The sequence below is a fragment of the Maylandia zebra genome, linkage group LG2 (assembly GCF_041146795.1).
Source record: "Maylandia zebra isolate NMK-2024a linkage group LG2, Mzebra_GT3a, whole genome shotgun sequence".
Classification (NCBI taxonomy): Eukaryota; Metazoa; Chordata; class Actinopteri; order Cichliformes; family Cichlidae; genus Maylandia; species Maylandia zebra.
Window position 1 is genome coordinate 41,950,493 of NC_135168.1, and position 23,178 is coordinate 41,973,670.

General features: G+C 40.2%; 1 protein-coding gene across 2 annotated transcripts; it reads right to left on the bottom strand.

The window, feature by feature from the left end:
• Positions 1 to 57: 57 nt before the first annotated feature.
• Positions 58 to 22,828, bottom strand: slc43a1a (solute carrier family 43 member 1a). Of its 2 annotated transcripts, XM_024804957.2 has the most exons (16): positions 22,606 to 22,828; positions 17,936 to 18,048; positions 17,108 to 17,271; positions 16,364 to 16,556; positions 14,617 to 14,672; positions 13,952 to 14,028; positions 7,614 to 7,706; positions 7,113 to 7,246; positions 6,893 to 7,020; positions 6,190 to 6,336; positions 6,055 to 6,090; positions 5,833 to 5,968; positions 5,511 to 5,640; positions 5,347 to 5,420; positions 4,577 to 4,700; positions 58 to 3,435 (listed from the first exon to the last, which is right to left on the bottom strand). In XM_024804957.2, the coding sequence occupies exons 3-16, from the start codon at positions 17,259 to 17,261 to the stop codon at positions 3,238 to 3,240; spliced, it is 1,680 nt and encodes a 559-aa protein (XP_024660725.1). In that variant the 5' UTR covers positions 17,262 to 17,271; positions 17,936 to 18,048; positions 22,606 to 22,828; the 3' UTR covers positions 58 to 3,237. The 2 variants fall into 2 exon arrangements, with proteins under 2 accessions (XP_024660725.1, XP_024660722.1); XM_024804954.2 differs by lacking the exon at positions 17,936 to 18,048 and having other exon boundaries at positions 22,606 to 22,827.
• Positions 22,829 to 23,178: the final 350 nt, after the last annotated feature.

Consider the following 23,178-nt stretch of genomic DNA (forward strand, 5'->3'; position numbering starts at 1 on the left):
TCTTGGTCTGTCTTAGATTACGATCAGGTTTAAAATAATGATCACTCTGGCAATGTCTTGGCATTTGATCATTTATTCATATATCAAATGCACATGCTGGTTATAGTGATGCAAGATTTAATTTAGCTAAGCAGCATTTCAACACTAATCATAGAGGCAGTTCATCTAACAGTCTTTACAGATACAGCAAAGGAGGTTTTCAAGACTGTCAAAGGCACAGATTAAATTCAAGGTGGCAACTACTAATCAAATATAAAGACAAAAGCAGAAGCCATTAGCTATTCAGACAGCTACTTACACGGAACTATAATACAACAGATGGTTGTTAAATATTTTAACATGACAAGAAGGACATAAAGAAATGGCATAAAGTAGAACCTCAAACTTTCAAATGCTAATCTATACAAAGTAATAAAAATTTCACCCTCTATGAAGATTAAAGGTGAGTTTACAACAAATTGGACTTTACTGCAGAGCTAGTGCATAGTTTATATTAAGGCATTCCTGGTTTACGTTCCTATACTAGCAACTGTTATCACAGTCCCTAAAGATGTCTTTGGTTAAGAGTAGGGTGTGGGGAACGTCAAGCCTGAAGAGCCGGTGTCCTGCAGGTTTTTGATGTGTCGTTGATCCAACACGGATGATTTAAATGAGTAGTTCATTACCAGGCCACTGGAAAAGTTCAAGCCATGTTGAATTTAGCCATTTAAGTCAGCCGTGATGGATCAAGGACACATCTAAAACCTGCAGGACACTGGCCCTTGAGGCCTGGAGTTCCCCCGCCCCTGGTATAGAGTAAGCTGTTTGCTAGAGGCATTAATCTTGCCTTCACTTCCATTGCAAAGATAGCAGCACAGGCACAAAGCTGAAATAAAAACCTCACGTCTAAGCAAGCGTGCAAAGAGTCAAGCAGCTGAACACGTCCTATGACCAGGAAAATGGTGTATAAATAAAATGACAAAACATAACAGAAAATCTACGGAAAGCTGCCCAGGCATTGAAATGGATTGAATTAAAACAATTAAAAATATACATTAAAGCTGATTTGTGCTGTAATTTGTGGACACTTGTGCAGAACAAACATGTACACAACACAATGACACAAGGTCATGTAGATCATGTACACAACACTTTGGAATAAAAATACATTTTGTTTTTGCCAGCCATTGGCTGAGACTACGTGCTGCAGCTAGATGTGTTTTTATCAAGTTAAAAATCACATTTACAACAAACAAGTTTGACCCCAGCCACTTCCCCCTCAGTCTTCACTTAATATACTGTACACAAAAATGTTAAGCAAGCGGCAGATCATAAAATACAAGTCACACCTCACACTTATTTACAAGACAATTTGCTGGAGGATGTTTTCTTTACCTGCAATACAAAACTGAGCAGAATAAACATTAAATCACCCGAGCTTTCTTTAGAATAGGCCCGCTACAAAATAACATTAGCTGATAATGAAGCGCTTCCCTTTTTAATGCTACAGAAATTATAAAAACTACACTTCAATACACATTTTATACACACACTAGTTCATTTCTGTGCATAAAGTAGTATAAAGTAGTCCCCAACACTGACACACTGTGCGTCACAATTACCAAAACCCATCCCGTTCTTTCTTTGTAAAAGTTACAAAATGTGTTCCTATAGATGTTTATATTTATAAAAGAGTTCAGAATGTGAGGGGAAAATAAGCTGGTTAAACTTCATCTCTGAATCACACAAATGCACGAGGAGAAATCTCTCTGTTCAGCTCGGGTATTTTAATTTAAATGAAAATGCTGGATAGGGTGTGTTAAATGCTGGATAGGCAAAGGAGTCTGTTAAAGAGTGACAGTACAAAAAAAAAGAAAAAGTAAATGGAGGTAGATGTGGTGTCCGCCTGTGTGTTTCAATCAGAGAACGTTTGTGAAGAGCTGAAGTTCTCATAAATATTGAAATGTTCAAATCGTCTAGGTCTTTAGTATTTTTTTTTTCACATGCATTAACAGTGTCTTACTGTGTGTGTTTTTTTGTTTTGTTTTTTTGTTAAGAGTTTGTTGGAGACTACAGTAGAAAAAGCACTATTAATCTACACTTTAGACCACCTACACAATACACTTACAGGAGCTTCTTGGCCTGCCACAAAGCTCCTGGCGTACAGTTTTTGTGCTGATGTTAATGCGACAGGAGGTTTGGAACTCCAGAGTTATCAAGTCAGCTTGTTGGCAACATTTACACATTATGCGCCTCAGCACTCAATAGCCCCACTCTATAACTTTATTTGGTTTACCATTTATTAACTGAATTAACTGTGGTTCCTTAACGCTTCTGCTTTGCAATAACCCCTTTTACAACTAATCATGGAATATCTAAGTGAAGAAATCCCACTAACTGACTGGTGGTAACAAAGCCATCCTATTACAGCACTGTGCTTAAATTCAGTGAATTCCATAAAGCGACCCATTATTTCACAAATGTTGGTAAAGGCAGGCAGCTGGTGAGGCACGTAACTTTATACACCTGTGGCAATGGGACTGGAAACACCTGAATTCAATTATTGAAATGAGTCACTTATTACTTTTGTCCATATAGAGAACTAAATGGTTGAGTCCTAAAATACTGAACTGGAAGTCCATCCATCCATCCATCCATCCATCTATTCGCTTCCGCTTATCCTTTTCAGGGTCGCGGGGGATGCTGGAGCCTATCCCAGCTGTCATAGGGCGAGAGGCAGGGTACACCTTGGACAGGTCGCCAGTCTGTCGCAGGGCCAACACACAGGGACAGAAAACCATTCACACTCACATTCATTCGCACATTCACACCTAGTGACAATTTGGATTATCCAATTAACCTATCCCCACAAGCTTGTGAACTGGAAGTGTAACTTAATATCTTCAAGCAGTTCTTTGGTGTTAACTAGTATTGTCATGATTATAAGTCTTAGAAAACTATATCATAGTATTTCAAGTACTGTGATATCAAATGAAATCCATGGCTTTTTAAACACACGAACTTGATCCTTGACCTAGACGAAAATAAATAAAAAAACAAAACAAGTGATGACAAATCTCCCTAAAATACAAACATGTGGGATATCATATTCTTTCTGATGTGGTTTGTTACGAGAACTAGCACCAGCTTAAAAAAACAAAACAAAACAAAACAAAAAACAAAACTTAACATAACTTTATGGTTGCTTATTTCATAGCTAATCCTACTGTCCCCCCCTATCCTAAGCTGTTGTGTTCTCTAAGCATCTATAGCAGCGAAGCCATTAGTGTGAGGTTTGCAGCCATTGGCGTTGGTGTGGTTGAGCGCCTCCATCTCCTGATTGGCAGCCAGCTTTTCTCTGGCCTTCTTTTCCCTCGTCAGCTGTCTGCAGTGGTAGAACAGGTAACCCGGCAACAGGAAGCCAGTAAACGAGAAGATCAGCAGGCCGAGGTTGATCTGCAGGAAAGAAAGATCAGGAAGATGGACAGTTGTAATTATGATTCACATTGTCAGGCCATAATTAAAATTGACAGTTTCAACTGTGACTATTTTTAAACTACAGGAAGAAAACTTTAAAACTGTTTGAAACCAACTGAGACAATAACCCATATAAATCAAATTACATTTAACATGTAGCAAGAACCGATCAACTGAAAACAACAACAACAGTTTAAATCTCAAACTTTCTCGCGTCCTATTCTGGCCAATTATGCAGCTTGTTCTTTGAAAACAGCCCTTCTAACTCTTAGTTTGTATTTTTTTTAGGGGGGCATTCCTAAAAGCCTACTTTTTTCTGATTGGCTGGCCCCTCATCTGGCTTCCATAAACAGAACCCTAGGCTTGTAAGCCCCTCCTCTTTATCTCAGGCATGTAGAGAGCTTTAACACAATAACCTTAAGGAAAATTCCCTGTTAAGACCAGCCTGAAGCCAGAAGATTTGGCTAAATTTTACTTACCAATGTAAGCAAACACTGCGACAGTAGTGTCTCCTTTAAGCATAGTCATGGTTTGTGCTAAAATGCTAATGTTACAGTGCTAACATTCTCAAAATAACAGTGTTTAATATGTTCACAGGCTAGGTTAGCTGCAGTAAACAAAAGAAGCAGAAGGGAATGTCTTCAGATTTGTAACTCATGTGACACCCAAACTCAGTACAATTCATCCCGAGGGAAGCTCAAATATTTTTGCTATATTATATATATTTTTGCTATATTCATATTATACTTGCTGAATGTCAACCTACTATGTGGCTCTAGATAAAACATTTGCAGGTGATCAGAGTGATTAGGACTCATTATGTTTGAAACCTGAATGATTGTTTTAACATACACTGAGTGGTCATGTGGACATTTCGAGGTGAATCAACATGATGATCCAATTTAGGATTACCATTTGGCCTCTTCAGTCTTCACTTAGTGCACTCATTACCTAATGAAATTAATGTGTATAAAACTGTAGCTAACAAATGCAAATTCATTTCATTTACAATTTCAGTTATCCCATGGATAGTTGGTGGCGCAATAAACAATGCTGAGAGCTTTTTATGGGCGTCTCATTGTGAAGTTCGCAGGCATGCAGAGAAAATGTGTTTTCTCACATAGTAGGGGTCTCCTTTCAATGGTCCAACCATGGCGATGAAGAGTGGCTGCTGCAGCAGGGCGATCACAGCGCTAATCATGGACTGGAGGCCTGTCAGCGTGCCAAAGTGGTTGGACGGGTAGCTGTGGGAAAGATTTAGTGGTTAGCGTGACATACCAAGTGACAATAGGCTGACAATACATAAAATAAAAACAGCTGATTTAGTGTTGGAGACATAACATCTATGTTGAAATGCAGGATTTAGTGCCAGAGAGAGCTTGTTTTCATGCTGATGTGGCTCTGGAGGGCACTCATAACCAACAAGTTGAATGTTTGCCCACACGATGTTGGGTGATAATGAACAATCAGATATGTACCAATCCTACAATGACATAATTATGCATGTCATACTGAATAAGTATAAAATGTATAAAGCAATGCATAAGCTGAAAGGTTGCAGTTTGTGGTCTCCGGGCACACAATACAGGATCCCCCCTCCTTTTGTTACCACATCTGGTTGCTTTTATCACACTGTAAAGCCGCGCTTTTTGGTGTTTATATGGTGTTAGATAATCACACTAAATGGGTCAGAAAAGAGTTCATTGTCTCATTTCCAAGATTAAGTGATATCCCAGTTGTCGTATTAATGAACTGGAAACTCAACGTATGTTCACTTTGATGAGCACTTCTTCCAGTTATTACGTCACTTAAATGCCATGTGATTTAAAAATTAGGTTTTTGTGAAACTTTGCATGTAATTGTGTTGTACAAAGATTTATCAGCACTTACACAGCAGCATAAAGTCCTCCACAGCAGGAGTGGATGAAGCCTCGGACCATAGTGTGGAGGATGAAGGTCAAGATCTAAGGTTGAAAAGAGATGGAAAAAGTCAGGGAATTAATGCATCACACTAATTACTGTTGTATCGTTGTTGTCACAGAATAAGGCATTACCTGTAGAGGCAGGTTGTCGATGAGGCAGCAGACTCCAAATGCAATTAGCAGCAGGTTAGTGAGGATGAACGCCCTCATTGCATTTGTCACCTTCTGAATCTTACGGTCTCTTTTGGGTCCACTGGTGAGCCTGTTGAGGACACAGGCAAAGAAGTTCCCATCACAACATACAGTGTGTGCTTCTCATATATAAATGGCCTCGTCAGTCTAGTCAGTCCTTCTCCATCATCCTATATTCATGTCTTTACTGTCAAACTACCCAATAAAGGCGAAAAATAAATGAATGTTTATTCCCAAATCTGTCAAGTTTCTCTGCACATACCTCTCTTGTCTGCCTGAGGGGACTGTCTGATCCTCTTCACACTCCTTCATCTTCCAGTCCATGATGTAGCCAATCAGAGGACATGTGGCCAGACACAACAGCTGTAGCATGCCAAAGGTGGACGAGTAGAAACCCACTGAAAGACAAAACATTAAATTAAGAGAAGACAAAATAACAAAGATAACAAGTTTCAGTTTAAAGCCTTATTACTACAGTGCTCACCATTGTCTTCTGCCTCCTTGGCTAGCTTGCCAGATGCTGGAAGATACATATAATAAAGAGCATTTCTGTCAGTACTGCTCAAAGGTTTTTCACAGTACTGTAAATACTGACTGTGTTTGAGGGTTGGACACTCACGGTGCTCTTCTCCATGGGTGATCAGGAACTCCAGCATCTTGTTCATTGCCCCCATATAAAAGATGATTCTCAACTGGGACATCCCCATGGTAACCAGACTCCAGAGGAAGATGGGAGAAAACACAGACCGACGGAAAGGAACCGCATCTGTGAGAGGACGAGTGTTTTTATTTTCCTGTAATGATTGTGATGGAAATTCAGGAGAAGTGGTTCAGATTTCTAACTTTTACCGTAAACCTTGCGGGAGATCCAGTCTCTCAGTAATATCACACAAAATAAATCAGTGGTTCTCAGCCTGACATGTGCAAGACGTGAGGCACTTTTCTAGTTTGTCTACAATTTTATAATTTGAGGGGTTGCAAGATGATTAATGGGACAGAATTTTATTGTGGCCACAATACAAAAGGTGCATGACTGCGAGCATTGTGGCTGTGTGTGTGGGTACACTTGCATTACTCATTTTGGGGGACCTATATCCGTACAGTCACACATGTGTGGGGACTCTGTATCTTTTGGGGTCAAAAAGCAAGACCCCATAAGACAAATCTTAAAATTTTACAGTATGTAAAACATACAGTATGTTTAGTAGATGACTTGCTCTATATCCAATCTATTTACCTCAATATAGATTGGCACTTGTATAGTGCACCATTCACATTCACACAAACTGCAGAAGGAAAAGAGGACAGATTTGTTGACCTACTGGGTGCAACCTCATGTCCATTAGCAAGCTTCTCTGTGGAGCGTCGGATGTCTCCGTTTTGGTGGCTCAGTCTCTCACCAACAACCTTCTGCTCAGATGAAGGTGGCTCTTGAACATGGAGGATCTTACTGTTATCAATAAACAGGAGGGTTTCAATTACGGAGTTACGGTTGTCATCAACAGTTACTGTATCAATATTAAAAAACAAAAACAAACAGACCTGTAGTCCACCTCTTCGGGTGTTGGAAAACCTTCTTTGGGCCAGTTAACAAAACAATTTATGAAGACACATGTGGCAAGACCCGCCCACGTCCACATGATCACCGTGAACGACACGCCTGCGTCGTAGATGGCCTGGGAGGGAAAAGAAGTTATGTTTTTACACTCATGTTTCACTTGTGTTTAAAGGTGTGCTCGCTCACTGTTTTTTTTTTTTTAAACCACATGGCGGAAACAGAACAAGCTGTAAACACAACACAGACATTATCACCTTGTAAAGTTTTTACGGTGAGCGTGCTTAGAAACCATCCAGACACATTTATGCATTTATTTACAGTGGCGTACCTCAATGTTTATGCCTTATAACTCCATCCATAACATTTCTAACATTTCAAAGGCACTCTGAAGTAGACTCACAGTTACAACTCCACCCGGTTTATGTGAGAAATTCATCTAAGCGTGTAACTTTAACGATGTATTTGTTAACATATCCTTAATTTACCTTGACTCCAGGGAAGGTGACTGCAGAGGAAGCGTAGGAGCCGATCATCAGAGACATTATGGTGGAGCTCAGGGCACCAAACATGTTGGGGAGCTGCAGGCACAGGGACATGTAGACAAAACAGACATGGTCACATATAAAAACATTCACAGTGGTCCATGGACTACCCGGAGTTCATCATTTATTCTAGTGAAGGTTCACTATGTTATTTTGCCAGCAGAGGGCAGTGGTCTGCTTTGTGTTAGCAGGACGAAATACTGAACACTGATGAGGTTGCTCCTAACAGCAACGGTTCACTGCTCTAGCCTGCAGCGTTTGCACCCAGTAACACTTCTCTCTTCCTGCAGAGCAGACTCATTAAAAATATTAGTTTCCATGTCAAAACAAAGAAGAAATGAAGACATGGCCCCATGGCTCATTAATGGATTATGCTATACTTAGAAACATTGTTATCCTTGCAATTAAAACAAAGAAATAAAATTCAAACTAGTTCAGACTTGACTAGTTTCCTCTGACCTAGCATGAGGGGGGAAAGGTGGTGGGCATTAGGCACTAGGACACCATATATTAGGTCAACCTATTTACAGTGACAAGGAGCTTAGCAAACACAACAGTGACCTATTGTGCTTGTAGCACAGTAAGTGTCCTTTTAATTAGAGTTTTAAATGGGTTAATCGTGATTATAAAAATCACATGTGTAGGATTTTAATTGTGCTGGATGACAAGCTTACTATTCTCTCTCTCTCTCTCTTTCTCTTTCTCCCAATGACCACAGTTTTCCAAAACTCCTGCAAACGTCACCTAATCTCCCTACGCCGTCAGTGCCACTGTTGTCTCCCAGACAGTTTCCACACCCTTACACTGACGTTATCGAGGCAGAGAGCATTTATTAAACATAAAGGAGCACAACGTTGACCTCCTAACATTTTTATTGGGAGATGATGTATAGAGATATAGAATTTTTTTATGCGAAAAATCATTATCTATTTAAGTTATTTAAACCTCTATTAATTAAGAATGAGCTGAAAACAACACCAGCTTAGGCTACTTAGAAAGTTGATACGGCTGACTTGGACGCAACTTGCTTCAGTTTGCACAACCAGTCAACATGGTGCAACATCAGCATTTTATTTGGAGTCCTGTGTTACAAGCCTATACATTTAAATGCAATATTCACTCTACTTTCCCTACCCTCTCCACCAAATCCTTAGTGAAATATCAAGCGATGTTTGCTAGTGTAACTTCGCTTTGTATTTGCTAGCGTATCAGCAAGTGTACACAAGTCTTTTCATTGGAAACAGCTGCACCGAGATAGCGGTGAGAACCAAAGCAGTAAAGTTGTGGGTTGGGAAAACCTAAAATAATTTGTAAGAAGAGTATAAACCTCTGTAGAGCTAAGAAAACCGCAGTTTGTTTAATCTTACATTATACATAGTTATTTGAGCAAATGTTGGTTAAAAATATTAATTATAGTACCTTTAACAGATTACAGATCCCTTCTAATTACTATAAATATTTCTTATAGCACATTCTGCAGTCCTTAATTTTCCCATCACTTAGACACACTGGGATTCAGAGCTGCATAGAAAAGGGTTTCCAGGAGTGTTATTACCAAATATCAAAATTCCTACAAACATTTTTGGCCTTTGTGCCAAACAAGATGTAAGGTGGAAGGTGTGGGTGAGAGGTGTGCTTTTTCATCCATGTATGAATTTTGTCTGCTGTCCTGAGATTACATAACTGTGACGATGTGCAAGCTGTGGTGCCTGCGCTTTATCGAGGAAGCATGAGGTCACTTCAGTTGCTGACACTGAAGTGAGATGTTGGCAGGTAAACAGGAAAGAAAAGCTTTCCTGAGGATGTTCGAGGAGAGAGTCTGCCTGTCTGAGTGAGAGGAGAAAAACAACCGCAAGAACACCCGTCCTCATTCAGCACTTCTGAGAACTGAATTACAGCTCGTCTATGAACATAAGGTCTGCAGTGCTGTGGAAGTTTATGGAATGTGGGAAACGGGGCCCTCCGAGCTTGCATCTCATGTTGTAAGATGTCAGGTTACCAAATATGGAAAGTGCAAATGTCTATCCTCTACCTCTGTGTTCTGTCAGATCCTATTAAATAAATATTTTTTTACAGGGCCTTGCAACACTTATGCATGCGAATGCTGCTAGGGGGATGTGGACACAAACGCATGACTGTATGGACGCACACACAGGGTCAAAATCACACACATAAAAAAAAGGATTTAGCCATTCACTTGCCACAGCTAATGAGTTCAGGCTCTACTCCTGCCGTGCTCACTCACTTGGGTGTTGTAAGGCTTTGGCACTGAGTTTAATTAAGACTTTCACTGGGAGAATGGGCCAAATAGCAGATTAATGAGCAGTGAAATTTTGAAAGACAGGACGCAAGAAGGGAAAGTGGGAAAGGAAAAAAAGGAGAGGAAGAAAGACAGATAGGAGTATAAAATCAGCAAGGACATCTGTGACAAAGACACGGGCATTCTCACACTCACACACACTATAAGAAGATTGTTGGCTTATGTATCTGTGTATTTTCTCATTTTTGTGTTCCAGGTTCTGTATGTTTGTTTTGTCTTTTGTGTCTTACAGGTGCGGCAGTTGTGCATTCACCCCCCACCTGTCTTGCCTCTGCATTGTCATACCAAACCACATATAATGTAATTCACATGAAGAAGAGCTGTTCTTTCACCACTGTACATTCAGATCACAATTCTGATTGCAAAATCTGCCAGACAGGACAAGCCACAAGAAAAAAATAAATAAATAAAAAATCAGCAAGGTAAGAAAAAAAAAAGACAGGTAGCAGGAGTAAAACTTTTTGTGTTTGATCTCCCAACGCTACATTTGCAGAGCCTCCCTCTGTGGAGATCCCAGCAGGAAACCCTAAACTGGAGCCGATTAGCACAGACTTCTTTTTGCTCCCTCCCTCAGTGTTCGCAGTTTGGTCAAACTGTCAACTTCAGAGTGTTAGCAAAGCCGTCAAAAGCCTGCTGTAGTGGACTTGTATAAAGACTAGGGACTTTTTAATATTAGGGTATGTACGATAATTACCTTTCCCCCCCAATTCCCTGAAGTTGCTTCTATTCACTGAGTAAATTTAAAAGTAGGTCAGAAGCAGACTGACAACTTTCACAGTCATTACAAGGAACATGATTAACAGAAGTAGCTGCATTGTCTAATCGCATGCCAGTGGTAAAGTATTTGCATTGTCAGTTGCAGGCCAGGCTTCATTCCTTTAAAAATGACATGATACTGGGAGCAGAAAAACTTTCATTCTGTACATAGAGAACATAGGGCGTTCAAAGGACCTCATGCATTCCTAACAATGTGACTCACTGGAAAAGAAGGTGTCTGTGAATCACCTTGTTGTCATTTAAGGCTTTAATTAGTTGGTAAAACCAGAAAAACTAAAGGTGTGTTTGCATATTGAGCACAGTAATGAGTCAAACTAAATATTTAATGAAGGAAAGAAATCAGAAAACGGAAAACTACAGGGCATCACAATTGCAGCTTTTGGCGCCTGTTGTTGTTCTTTTACATCACCCACACAGGATCTCAGCTCATTGTGCAAGATACTGCACCTCAAATGTCCCAGTGTTCAGTTGTTTTTATTTAATATTCAACCAAACTCAATTATGTCACTCCTCCTTGAAATAAAACCCACAATCTTTTAACCTGTTGTTGTAATTGACAGCATCTCTTCAAACGATTTTACAATTTTCTGCCAATCTTGTGTTATTGTTGGCAACATGAATGTATTATTACAAAATAACACTGAACATGTACGGACATCACAGGGGGACCAAGAGTACCTGTGAAAGTGAGGCAGAGTTAATTACCCTGATCAAGGTTATGGAGTTAAAAATGTTAAAACTTTCATCAACGTCAAACGTCCAGTCCACTTTTGGAAAATGTGAAAACTGTAAAGAATGAGGATAAAATGTGGACGTTCATCAGTGCTTCTGTCAGCTTTACAGTCTTCTTACTGACAAAGACATCAGCGGTTCCTACAGACATTTCTATAGGAAATCCATCCATAGAATTTCCATCCCAATTAAGACCGGCCCGCCAAGGGAGTCTGATATTCCCAGTTTAAAGAATCTGAAGTTATAATGTCTGTCTAAATGAATTACTATATTTATGTATTGTATAAAAATCCAATGATGGGCTTTGTATTGGGAGTTTCCCCCCAGTAACTGACTCATAGAGCACAATACCGCAAAACGACTGAGATGGTCTTGTTTAACTCTCGACCACATGGTATAAATTATGATGGCATTTGTGAATTTACGTCTGTGTGTGTCTGCCCTTGCACTCTTTAGAAAAGCAGCAGCATTGAGGTCACTCGGTGTTGGTAAACCTCACCCTGATTAGAAATGTCGACAGAGGGAAGGAACGAGGGACACGGAGGTCAGTCAGGGACAAACAACAGGGGGCAGCTGATCATTACTCAACAGTGTGTGTGTGTGTGTGTGTGTGTGTGTGTGTGCGCGTACGTTATTAACCGTGTTTGTCTGATAGGCTTGAAAGAACATTCTGTGTCGGCGTGAGCTAACACTAAAAGGAGCTCCACGTTCCTGCATGTGTTATGCCTGTTTCCTTAATGCAATGTTAGCCATGCGAGTATTAAAGGTAGCTACATTCTTAATTTTGCATTCATTTCTGCTTTTAAAATTAGTGTTGTTTTTGTACACCTCTACCTGGGGGGGAAGAAGTGCTAATTAAACATCTTTCACTGTTGTGTAAAAAAAAAAAAAAAAGATGAGTCAGCATCTGTAAAAACCTGAACGAACGAACCACTCTGTCGATGTGCTGCTGCACTACTTCCAAAACATTTCATCAAAATTCAAAGCTGCGATTTTGTTCACTGTAGAAACAAGAAAAAAGTCTACCTGCTGAGTCACCACCAACAGGTCCCTGCAAGTTACACTTTTTTTTTTAAACATCTGCACTGTTTGTCTGGTTTATATCACCCTAAACATCTTTCATACCCAATGGCATCCAGTTTCATAATAGACTCCTCTAACGCTTTTCTTTCTGTAAAAACACCCACGTAAGCAGTTTGCAAGCTTAAAGAGAAAAAGGTCCCAGGATAAGGTCATCTGTCCACAGTCAGTCTTTAACTTCAGCATTTAAACAGCTGTTTCTTGTTCATCTCCCCGTGCGCGCACATTTGCGCATCCGCATGTGTGCACAGTCATGCAGAGTTTAAAAGGTTGTGTAGTGATTATTCTGCTGACTGCTGAGCGGAGAAACTGAAGAGAGCAGGAAGAAGGTCGCGAGGAAGAGCTCAATGTGTGCTCAATGTGTCCTTGAGTATCTTTGATTAGAGGTAAAGGGGCCGAGCACTAGGGAGGGTGTGTAGTCACCCTTGGGCTGCAATTGGTGGAAACTTTCCATGTGGTAGAAGTCATGTGCACTCTGACGAAAACACTGTACCAAGACTAAGCACCAACCTAAATACTTGCCAGGACAATGATTTTTTTAAAAACACACTTGCTGATAGAGCACACGCCTGATGTGGACATCACACACCGTACCACCACCACCCCTTACCCCCACCCAGTCAGAACAACACATGCCATTTTGTCAGCTGAGAGACCAACCATGCTACTAAAATGTTTCCGCTCATTTGTTCCAGGAAGAATAAAAAAATAAAACCCTGTCACTACTTTCTTAGAAAGAGTTATGTAAATAGATGGTGTTAAATTATATTATAGGACATAGAGTTACTGACTGACTACCAGATGACTAATAGCATTTAATGTTACTGATTGTACTGCACAGGATTACCAGTCATACTACTATCAACTGTTAAGAAATACAAGATATGGTGTCCATGCAAAGGCTCCCTTCTTTTAATTTAGGGGTTTTGTAAAGTTGACCACATTGAATAAGACCTTTGCCACCCAAAAATAAATCCAAACTGGTACTGAGAGGAGTGATTGTCTTGTTCTAACAACATCACAAAAGACACAACGATACCAGTAAATGAGATGTGAACATGAAACCAACTGCACTGGAACTGGCCGTTGACAAGACGAGACAAGCTTTATTAGTCCCACACGTGGGAAATTTGTTTTGTCACAGCAGAAAGAACTGAACTGAAACAACTGATGAGGGCTCTGGATAGGTTATATATTGAGTTGCCTGTTCCGTATATACATATATATATATATATATATATATATATATATATATATATATATATACATACATATATATATATATATATATATATATATATCACACTATTCCCCTCAATTAATCAGCCAGACTGCATGTCTTATCCCTTCGCCTGTTAGCCGTGTGTCTTACCGTGATGGAGGTGAAGGTCAGGCAGATGCCTCCGAAGCCATTCAGAGAAAGAGCCAGGAAGATGAGCGCTGAGAGGACTGCAGAGAAAGCAAGAGAAACATTAAAACTCGCTTTGGTAAACTGGAGGACTTCATTTTACAAGAAGTCAGTTTAAGTTAACATTTCAGGAGACCGCCTTCAAAAACAAGCAAATTACCATGGGCCTTAAAATTTAACCGCAGCAGATATTCACTAAAGCAGTTGGCTTTTAACTTGTGAAGTGGTGTAAAGATGAGGGTGTGGTGAAACACATTGATGCAGCTGCAACTCCGTCACTTTCTCTGTGGTTTAAGTGTAACATTGAGCAACACAGACAGCAGCTTAAATAAACAAGCTGGTACATCAAATGGTTCCAGCCAGTGTGACAGACACTTTCATATAACCCTAAAATTAATCTAAATTTTAATTAGGCTTAAAATTATAAGTTATGAGTGACAGGTAGGAACAATTTTTTTTAAATAACTCATTTGTCATGCAAATAGATAGATACTTTATTGATCAGTGATAAAAATCAGTTTGTTTGTTTTTACAGTGATTAAAAAAAATCCAGGTATACAGACTTCTGTAAAGCCTGTGTGCCATTTTGCATCGATTATCTCATTAATATCTTGTCTGTTTTTACTCACCGTCGGTCTTGTAGGCAGAGGTGGCCATCATAATACAGGACAGACCAAAGCATGAGCTGCAACAAAGAGAGAGAAAAATAATGAAACCTCCAAGTAGCTAGCTGCTGGTGACATCGTCGGCAGTAATAAAAAGCTACTTTCTGCTGCCATCTTATCCACAAGGGGTCGCCACAATGGGTAGCTTGGTGACTTGGAGAGATTGTTGATTCGTTCCAGCTAGAGACACAAAACCCCTTTGAAGTTGCGACAGGAACTCAGGTGTAAAATCTGTCATCTGCCAAATCAAATTTTATCAGTTTCCATCGAGGCTGACACATAAAACTGACAACGGTGTCAGCCACTTATGGAGGTTATGTTGAAACGTCTACAAAGACTAAGACCAGAAGTCTAAATCAGCTATAAAAAGTCTGGTTTATAAAACAGTTGGTCAATGATTTAACAGCCTGAATGCTTTTTGAATCAGATACGTTCAAATCCGATAAGTGTCACGCTTGACTTTTAAAAGTCAAGTAAAGTCAAACTGTGGATGAGAAAGGCAGAAACCATGTGTGTTTGTTTACGTAACGTGACTTTTTACCCTTCTGTTTTGAAGATAACCCAACCTCTAACTGAAGTTTTCCAGTGAACATCTAAATGATTCTGAGTATGCTTTGGAGAAAGAGTGCTGTTGTCAGGTATAACCAAAAATTCAGCCCTCTGGGACCAACTCGATCTGTCGTGTTTGGAGCAAGAAAATTGCTGAATATGACCCACAAAATACCATCCCTACAGACAAGCAGGAAATGAAAACATGCTTGGAGGTTGTTTTTCTGCTAAGCGTGCAGGACGACTTCATAGGACTGAGAGGCCAATGGATGGGACCATGTACCCTAAAATCATGAGAATCTCCTTTCCCGCAGCCAGAAGACTGAAGGTGGATCACAGATGGGTCTTTAGGCAATGACCAATAACCCCCCAAAAATACAGACAATACAACACAACAAAGGAGCAGCTAGCCAACCCCCAGACCTCTACCCTATTAAAAAAAAAGTACCTATGGAGGGAGCTTAAGCTTCGAGTTGCTGAGCAGCCAAGAAACCTCAAGCATTCCTGTAAAGAGGAGTGGGTCATAATCCCTCCTGAGACGTATGCAAATGTGGTACCAAACTACAGGAAACATCTTATGCACAAATGCACTTGCCAAAAAGGGTTTCTCCACCAAGTACAAAGTCATGTTTTACTTGAGGATCAAACGTTTATTTCATGCAAGTATAACTTTTATGTAATGTGTTGTTGTTTTTTTATCTTATGTCTCTCGATTAAACTGAAACTACCATAAAAACATGAGACTGTTCTTCTCAAAGTTAAAAATTTAGCAGATCATCAAATAATTATTTCTTCTACTGTATCTCGAAGAGTCTGGCTCTGAAGTCAGTCCAAGCTCTACCTTACAGAACACATCCTGTAATTACATGAACGGTTGTAGACTAACTACACGTGTACTGAGAAAAGGTGCACACATACAAACGAGGACTGCCTACTCAGTAATTTGCAGAAACTGGATCAACTTCTCGCTCCTGCTGTGGGAATGTGATCCATCTACTTTTTGTACTAGAACATAATTACCAGTAAATGAATTGATTGAATATCAAGTTTTCCTTCCTGTCTCCACATGTGCCAAGGAAGATTTTTTTATGATTAAGCCAAACATACAAGGATCATTTATGAGCCACACATACAAATACATTCTCAAATGTTACAATATTACCTTCCAACCAGTCGAATGGGACGTGGTCCAAACTTATCCATCAGGATACCAAGCGGGAGGGTGGTGGCACTAAGCAAGAAGGAACCGATGGTGAAGCCCAGATTCAGCATCTCTTCCTGGTCCACACAGCTGACCCACTCCTCAACCTTCTGGCCAGAGGAGTTACCCAAAGACGCGTGCGCTGTGTCATTTTCTGTGGGAACAAGTGTGTAGGCTTGATGAGAGATCGCTCAAGAACTATTTGAGTCTTTCAGGTTTTTTGTGGGCTCTGACTTGACTCCAAAACTAAGCATTATTTTCCCCATTTTCTAAACTTGTCTTAAAGGTGACTTTTCTGCAATTTCCAAAACAAGACAATCTCATGCTTTATAGATTGCAATGACACATTTGAACACAATACATATGTTTCCCGAAAAGTAATTCCAAGTGATGAGGCCTTAAAACCTGCAGTTCCTCAAATGGCCACTCAAGGGACGTTTCTAAAATGAGTCAGTCCTCATGGACTCCAATGTTAAAATGTACTTAAGCATTGTCTCTATGCCTTCATAGGAACTGTTGATGGGGTGAATTGTTAGGATCAGGGCTTAAAGTTAGAAGCCTCCCAAAACAAAAAACTGTAGCAAGCTTGCGAACACATAATTTGGCTGCTGGTATTTTGGGTACGTCTATCTTCTATTTACAATCTATGCAAATGTCTAATAGATGTGTTATCTCCATATCAAGGTTCAGAGATTCTGATCTTACCTGAGCACAGGTGAGAGTAGAAGCCTTCCCTCTTTAACATGATGAGCAAGGAGCCCCATCCCAGCAGCACAGCCGAACACAGCAGGTTTTCAATTACCGCTGTCACCGCCATCCACCAGCGCCTCCTGTAGGCCTGGACGAGAGTGGGCGCCATCGCTGCTGCTCTGTGATTGAGGAGCAACAAAGAGGGAGGGGGAGGATAAATTGAAATGACTTTAGGCAAACATGGAGGTTTTTTTTTTAATTTTTTCTAACAAGTAAAAAAGATAGTTGATGCATCCAATGTAAATGCGAAGGGTTTTCCATTTGTTTAACACCTTTGAAAAACTTCCAGACACACTAAATAAGCTGAACAGATTTTATTAAATAATATTACACACTGATGTGAGTCATTACTGATGCTAAACCACCTCCTCCAAAGGTTTGATTACCCGGTGTCTTAGTTTGAAGTAACAACATTAATTACTTGAAGCCCTTATTTAGTTTTAGCTCAAAAACATTCAGTAATGTTTTCCCAATGTTCCCATATTTATTAAGGACCAGGAAATTCTTTAGCGACGTGAATGTTAGGATTTTTGCTAAACCAGTTTGTTGTTTCAGGGAAGAAAAAAAAAAAAGGCACAAACTGTAACCATAAGTCTGAGTGACTCACACCACTTTCCATGACTTTGGGTTTGTGAAATTATTCCAGTCCGGATTTACTTCCTGTGAACTTAAGCTTTCATTCACATTGACATTTGAAACCTGATGAGTACATCTAATAAGTGTCCATGTGGAGAGTCACTGTTTTGTAAATCCTAGGCCAGATAGCTTCAGATGTTCACCTACTGTGCTGTGAACAAAGCACTTGAGTTTGACTCCCAGAAACACTGCAGAGTGCTGAATTGGTCTGCTTTCCTTATGGAAATTGGGGTGGCACCTTAAAGTGCTGCTGTTTCCATCTAAAAGCAAAGGGGAGTGGGATTAAATGAGTATGGAAACCAAATGGAACTACAGCTTGGCTTTGGTTTTAAGTCACAGGATAATCAGGCTGCTTTTACATAAACACACATGGGCAAAAACACAGCAGCTGTGATTTGACTGACTAAATAAAGTCATCTTAGTCACGGCCACCTGAAAAGTACACACAGACACAGACACACACACACATAGACACACAAAGTACAGGTCACTGGTCACAATGATCTGCAACATGAGCGCCCAACACAGTCATGAATCTGATAACACACATATGAAAAACATCTAAACAAGAAGCAATGATCCAAATATGACCAGCTATTCCATTTGGCAGCCAAACCACAAAAGGGGGCAGAGGGGAACAGCGAGAGAAGAGGCCTACAGTCAAGGCCTCAAATAGGAAATCAGTTTCAGTGCTTCTTAATGGCGGCATCCTTTAAGCATGTGTCATACAGGAGAACCAGAGAGGCCCTAATGGGACAGATTTGTCTCCGCTTGTGCTCACAAGCTTGCGTGTGCCTTCACGAGGCGTGTGTGTAATGCGATTATCCACTGCCCGCTGAACCGCCTTTGTGCTGAAAAGAGTGTTTGAAAAGCGAGATTTCGTTGTAACTGACACCCCACGACAAAAACCCCTTCAACACACACTCACTCAACAATGAGGTGACAGCAGAAGACGGTGCTTATTCACGCTGTCGTGTAAATGCCCAATCCACACATTAACCCGTTAATTAAGTCTGAGCACACAAACAGTAAAGAGGCTAACTTTTAGCCAAACTTCTACAAACACTTGAGTTACAACCATTCATATCATCTTTAAGTTAGGAATTTTGTTGTCGATCCATTACCATTTTCAAACCGATTGTTTTATCCACCCAGCACGCCAGAGAGAACCAAAGTTATTAGATCCACTGTTACAAAGGCCTAAGATGTTCATATTTGAGCTTTTAAAATGTGTCAGAGATCCACCTGCTTACAAAAACGGACTCCAGCTATCAATCAAAGGGCAAAATGATAACCAAATTTTCTGTCCATAGAGTTTATTATCATTTACAACCAAATTTATAAATGATAATAAAAACAGACTCCAGCTATCAATCACAGGGCAAAAATGAAGGAAGGAGTTCATTTCCCCTTTGGATCCTGCATGATGTGTCATATATGCTTTGTATTTTATTTTTAGCCTGGAGGAAAAAAACAAACAAAAAAACCCCAACCATTACAGTTATCCCATGTGTCCTTGTATATAAGAGATAACTGTACACAGATAAAAATTTGTTGCTTAGCTGTTGCTACAGTCAACAACTGAACTGCTATTTTGATGATCCTGATAGGGTGTCTGTCGATATGCGCACATTACTTCTTTAATCTAGCGTAAATCTAAATCTTGTTAATTTCAGCCAAAGCTGATGTGAAGTAAGGACAGCCTAACCTAGTTAGTATCTCGCTGAGGAAATCTGTCGTTTAATTAACCTCAATGTGCACTTTTTAAAAAATCTTTTAGCGTATATCATTAACTTCAAAGGTCAAATGAGTACAAGGAGTTGAACATACAAGTTTTCATTGTTGCGCTTATGACTTTCCTACTTTCAGCTGCTTCCTTGTCAGAACAGGTCACCACAGCAGGTAGCAAATGTAACTCTGCCAAGTCAAACATGATTGATTTGGCTAATCTTTACACCTGCTGCCCTTCATGACATGGCCCCTGAAAGGATTTGTGTCTCTGGCTAGAATTGAGCCAGCAACCTTTTGCTTGTCAAGCACATATCTACACCACTACACTATGCACAAAATTTAACTCTAAAAAACAGCCACTTAAAGTCCATAAAAGTCATTAACTTAAAATTTTTTAAATTATTTAAAAAAATCAGTAACTCCTAAGTAGTGTCAGAGTTTCCACATATACAAACTAAAATGTTAAAGTAACACAGAGACCATTAAAGGTTTAAGTATACAAGTTACAGTCACATGTATTTGATTTACCGCGGGGGCTGAATTAGGGGCATCAACACACACATGGTGAAATATGTGTGTGCATGAAAATATCGTGCACACACATCGCTCAGGAGGCAAAGCAGTAAATGAAAATGGGAGTTCATGGCTTCTTGGTATCACAAACACATGTCTGTTACTGTAAAAAAAGGCTGTGGTGTCATCTGCTTCGCTTTCACACAAACTGATGCAGGGCACGGATCCATTCGGACTAACTACTACTTATCACACATCCCTCGTCACCGTTTTTCCGCCCATTTCCAGGTGCCTGTTACTACTGCAGTAAACTGCACGCTGTCAATAAAGGGAACAGGAGTGCTACTGTGTTACCGTGCAGGAAGGTCAACACATGACAGACATGTGGCAACAACTTAAAACATGAATGCCCGGCTTTTTGTGTTGTTGGCAGGCAGTTGTGAGTCCCTGTCACAACACTGTGAAGTGTGTGCTTTTAAAGTTAAAGCAGGTGAAGCTTGCTTTGGGATAAATCCCACAAAAGGAGGGTGTTTCCTGAAATACCGGAGCAGTAGCAGCTGAATGATGCAATAACTTCAGGACTTACTCTACTCCTCTTTGCCACTGGCAGCCTGGATAAGCGGATGGGGTTTTAATGGGTTTTGAATTATTGAACAGGGCCTTCCTTCTCAATCAACAACTGAGTGAACATATAGGCTCAATTATCCCTATCATGCTTACTTTCAAGTCTCCCTGTTGCTGCTTACTTCCAGCCATGCTCTTTTTTTCCCTGCTGGTGATATAGATGACCTTGACCAGACGTGTTTATCAAACTCTGTGGGACTAAAAGAACCGCAGGAAAAATGTTTCCAAATAAAATAAACCACAAAGCCCTGGGCCTCTCTGTTCCCCAAAGAGTCCAAAAGTTGCCCGGCCGGCGAGCAGCTGTCTCTCCATGGGTGTGACAGTCAGCCTCCGCTTACCAGGCAGGGCAGAAGAGGAGACGCGTTCATGTGCTGCTCCAAATGTCAAAATCTGGAGTTCTCCCCTGGCCTCCAGATCCCATCAAAGCGTGACACAATTAAGAAATAAATGAAGAAGGCAAACGAGCAATAAATACATAAAATATAGGCATACTGGCTGGATAAAGGGAAACAAATATATAATTAGGCTGTTTAAAGATCAAGATTATTTTTAATCTGCTTTTCAAGGGTTTTGTGACCATTAATCACCCAAAAACATCCACTGATTATGAACGCCAGCGCCCCAGTTCTGAGAGAAATGGGGAGCTCTGCTCTATTTGATGCTTTAGACTGGGTGTTAGAGGCTACACCCAGTGACTTGGGGACATGCTGCATTTAAAATCCACACGTATTAAACATACAGTTGCTTCAGCCATCGTTCTCCCCATTTTTCTTATATTCTTTAATTTAAGGGGTTGTCATTTTATTTTGTTTTATTTGATTCCTCATCAATGAAACCAACCAACTTTTGGTTTTTCAAGATGCAAACAAGATTTTCATCATGTCATCCCAGCAAGTTTTCACTGACTGACATAAACCAACTTAATAACTCATACATTAAATGCACAACAAATTCATCAGACTACTACCCAATGTAAAGTTTCTTCCAGGTGTTACATATGGTTAAAAAGATTCAAATGCAGTAAGTATACATGTTTCATATAAATATCGTCTATAGCCTACTTATTTTCTTTAGCCCACATAATTAAACATTTCAGTTACATAAAACGTGATTTTGATTTGATGTACTGTATAGCATGTGACACAAGGCAATACAGTCTCTGGCACAATCATAAGCATCGGTTGCTACTGAAAACAAGAAAAATTTTGTGTGTTAATGGTGGGGGAGGGGTACACTATGCAATATATTCAGTTTTAGAATTTATATTTAGTGTTAACTGTAGCTAGGTTATCTGTAGCTAGGCTCAAAGTGTTAATGCAATCTTATTTTAATATGCAATACTGTCATATGCAAAACCAGGGTGGCATTAGGGGTCTATGCCAGCACATTCCACCACATGCCACCGCTCTAGATCCGCCCCTGTTATGCTGTAATTGGGCTATAATAAAACAAACGCCTAACTTAAGACATTTGTGCGCATTTATGGCTTCCCAGGGGTTTTATAAATATTATAAATGAGTCATAACAGGCAGGACTCCGATGCTCCGTGAAATGAAGGCTCAGGTTTCACTGAGCGTATTGTACACATTTTAATCGTCACTTCCGAAACTTTCTCAACATCTGCCGCTCGCGCCGATTCTCACATTTTTACTCTCCCTTTGTGAGCGCCCGTACTTTGCGCCATTTCTCCCCTCACCAGGCCACGGACGCACAAACACACGTGGACACACACACATATTGTGAGGTTAATACGCAGCGTTTGGTCTGTATCGTGAAAGCTGACACTGTCCATCTCATGCCACGTGTATCAGAGGTCGATTGTTCCTCCTGCTGTTTCAAGCCGCCGCTTACGTCTTTTATTTTATTTTATTTTTTTTTACATATAACACTAAACTCGTGAACACAACAGCGGCAAAACGTGGAAATGTAAGTAAACATCATATACTTACTTCAGTTGTGTGTCCTCTCACAGGGGCTCGAAATAAAGGTTCCTTATTGAATAACAAAATAAGAATTTAAGCTCAACTTTAACTAATTGTTGTCCTAATAGCAAAGTTGAGCCCGAGTCCCCTAAATAAAACTTTTCCCCCTCCCTCTGTCCTCTCCCTTTCTTCCTGGTTGAAGACTGATGTTCCTTGCCTGTAAGTCCACGTTTTTTCTCCCTTTCTCTCTTCGGTTACACCACACACTTCCCCCTTCAATTTGACTTCTCCCTCCCATCTAGTTTACCGCCTGTTGAGGGGAGGAGAAAAGTCACTACGCCACACACATTCATGCTGGTCTTTCCTTCCATGCAAATGTCCTCCAGCATGGCGCATGGAAGTTTTAAAGAGCCCTTGACCTCGTAGGACCTGGGGTCCACATATGTGGACATCACATTTTGAGTTGTCCAGACCAAAATACTAAATTTTGCTCTTCAGGGGCCTGATATCCACTTACAAGGAATTTATACTACCACTGTGAATTTCCTCATATGTGGATTGCATTTTTCGCAGAAACAAAAATCAGGTAAAAAATAAAAT

Coding starts and splice junctions, on each gene's coding strand:
- slc43a1a (XM_024804957.2), bottom strand. CDS start 17,261: ATGGCGCCCACTCTCGTCCAGGCCTACAGGAGGCGCTGGTGGATGGCG. Junction 5,641..5,832: donor CCCTCAGGCAGACAAGAGAG/GTATGTGCAGAG, acceptor TGTCCTCAACAG/GCTCACCAGTGGACCCAAAA. Junction 3,436..4,576: donor TGAAAGGAGACCCCTACTAT/GTGAGAAAACAC, acceptor TCTTTCCTGCAG/ATCAACCTCGGCCTGCTGAT.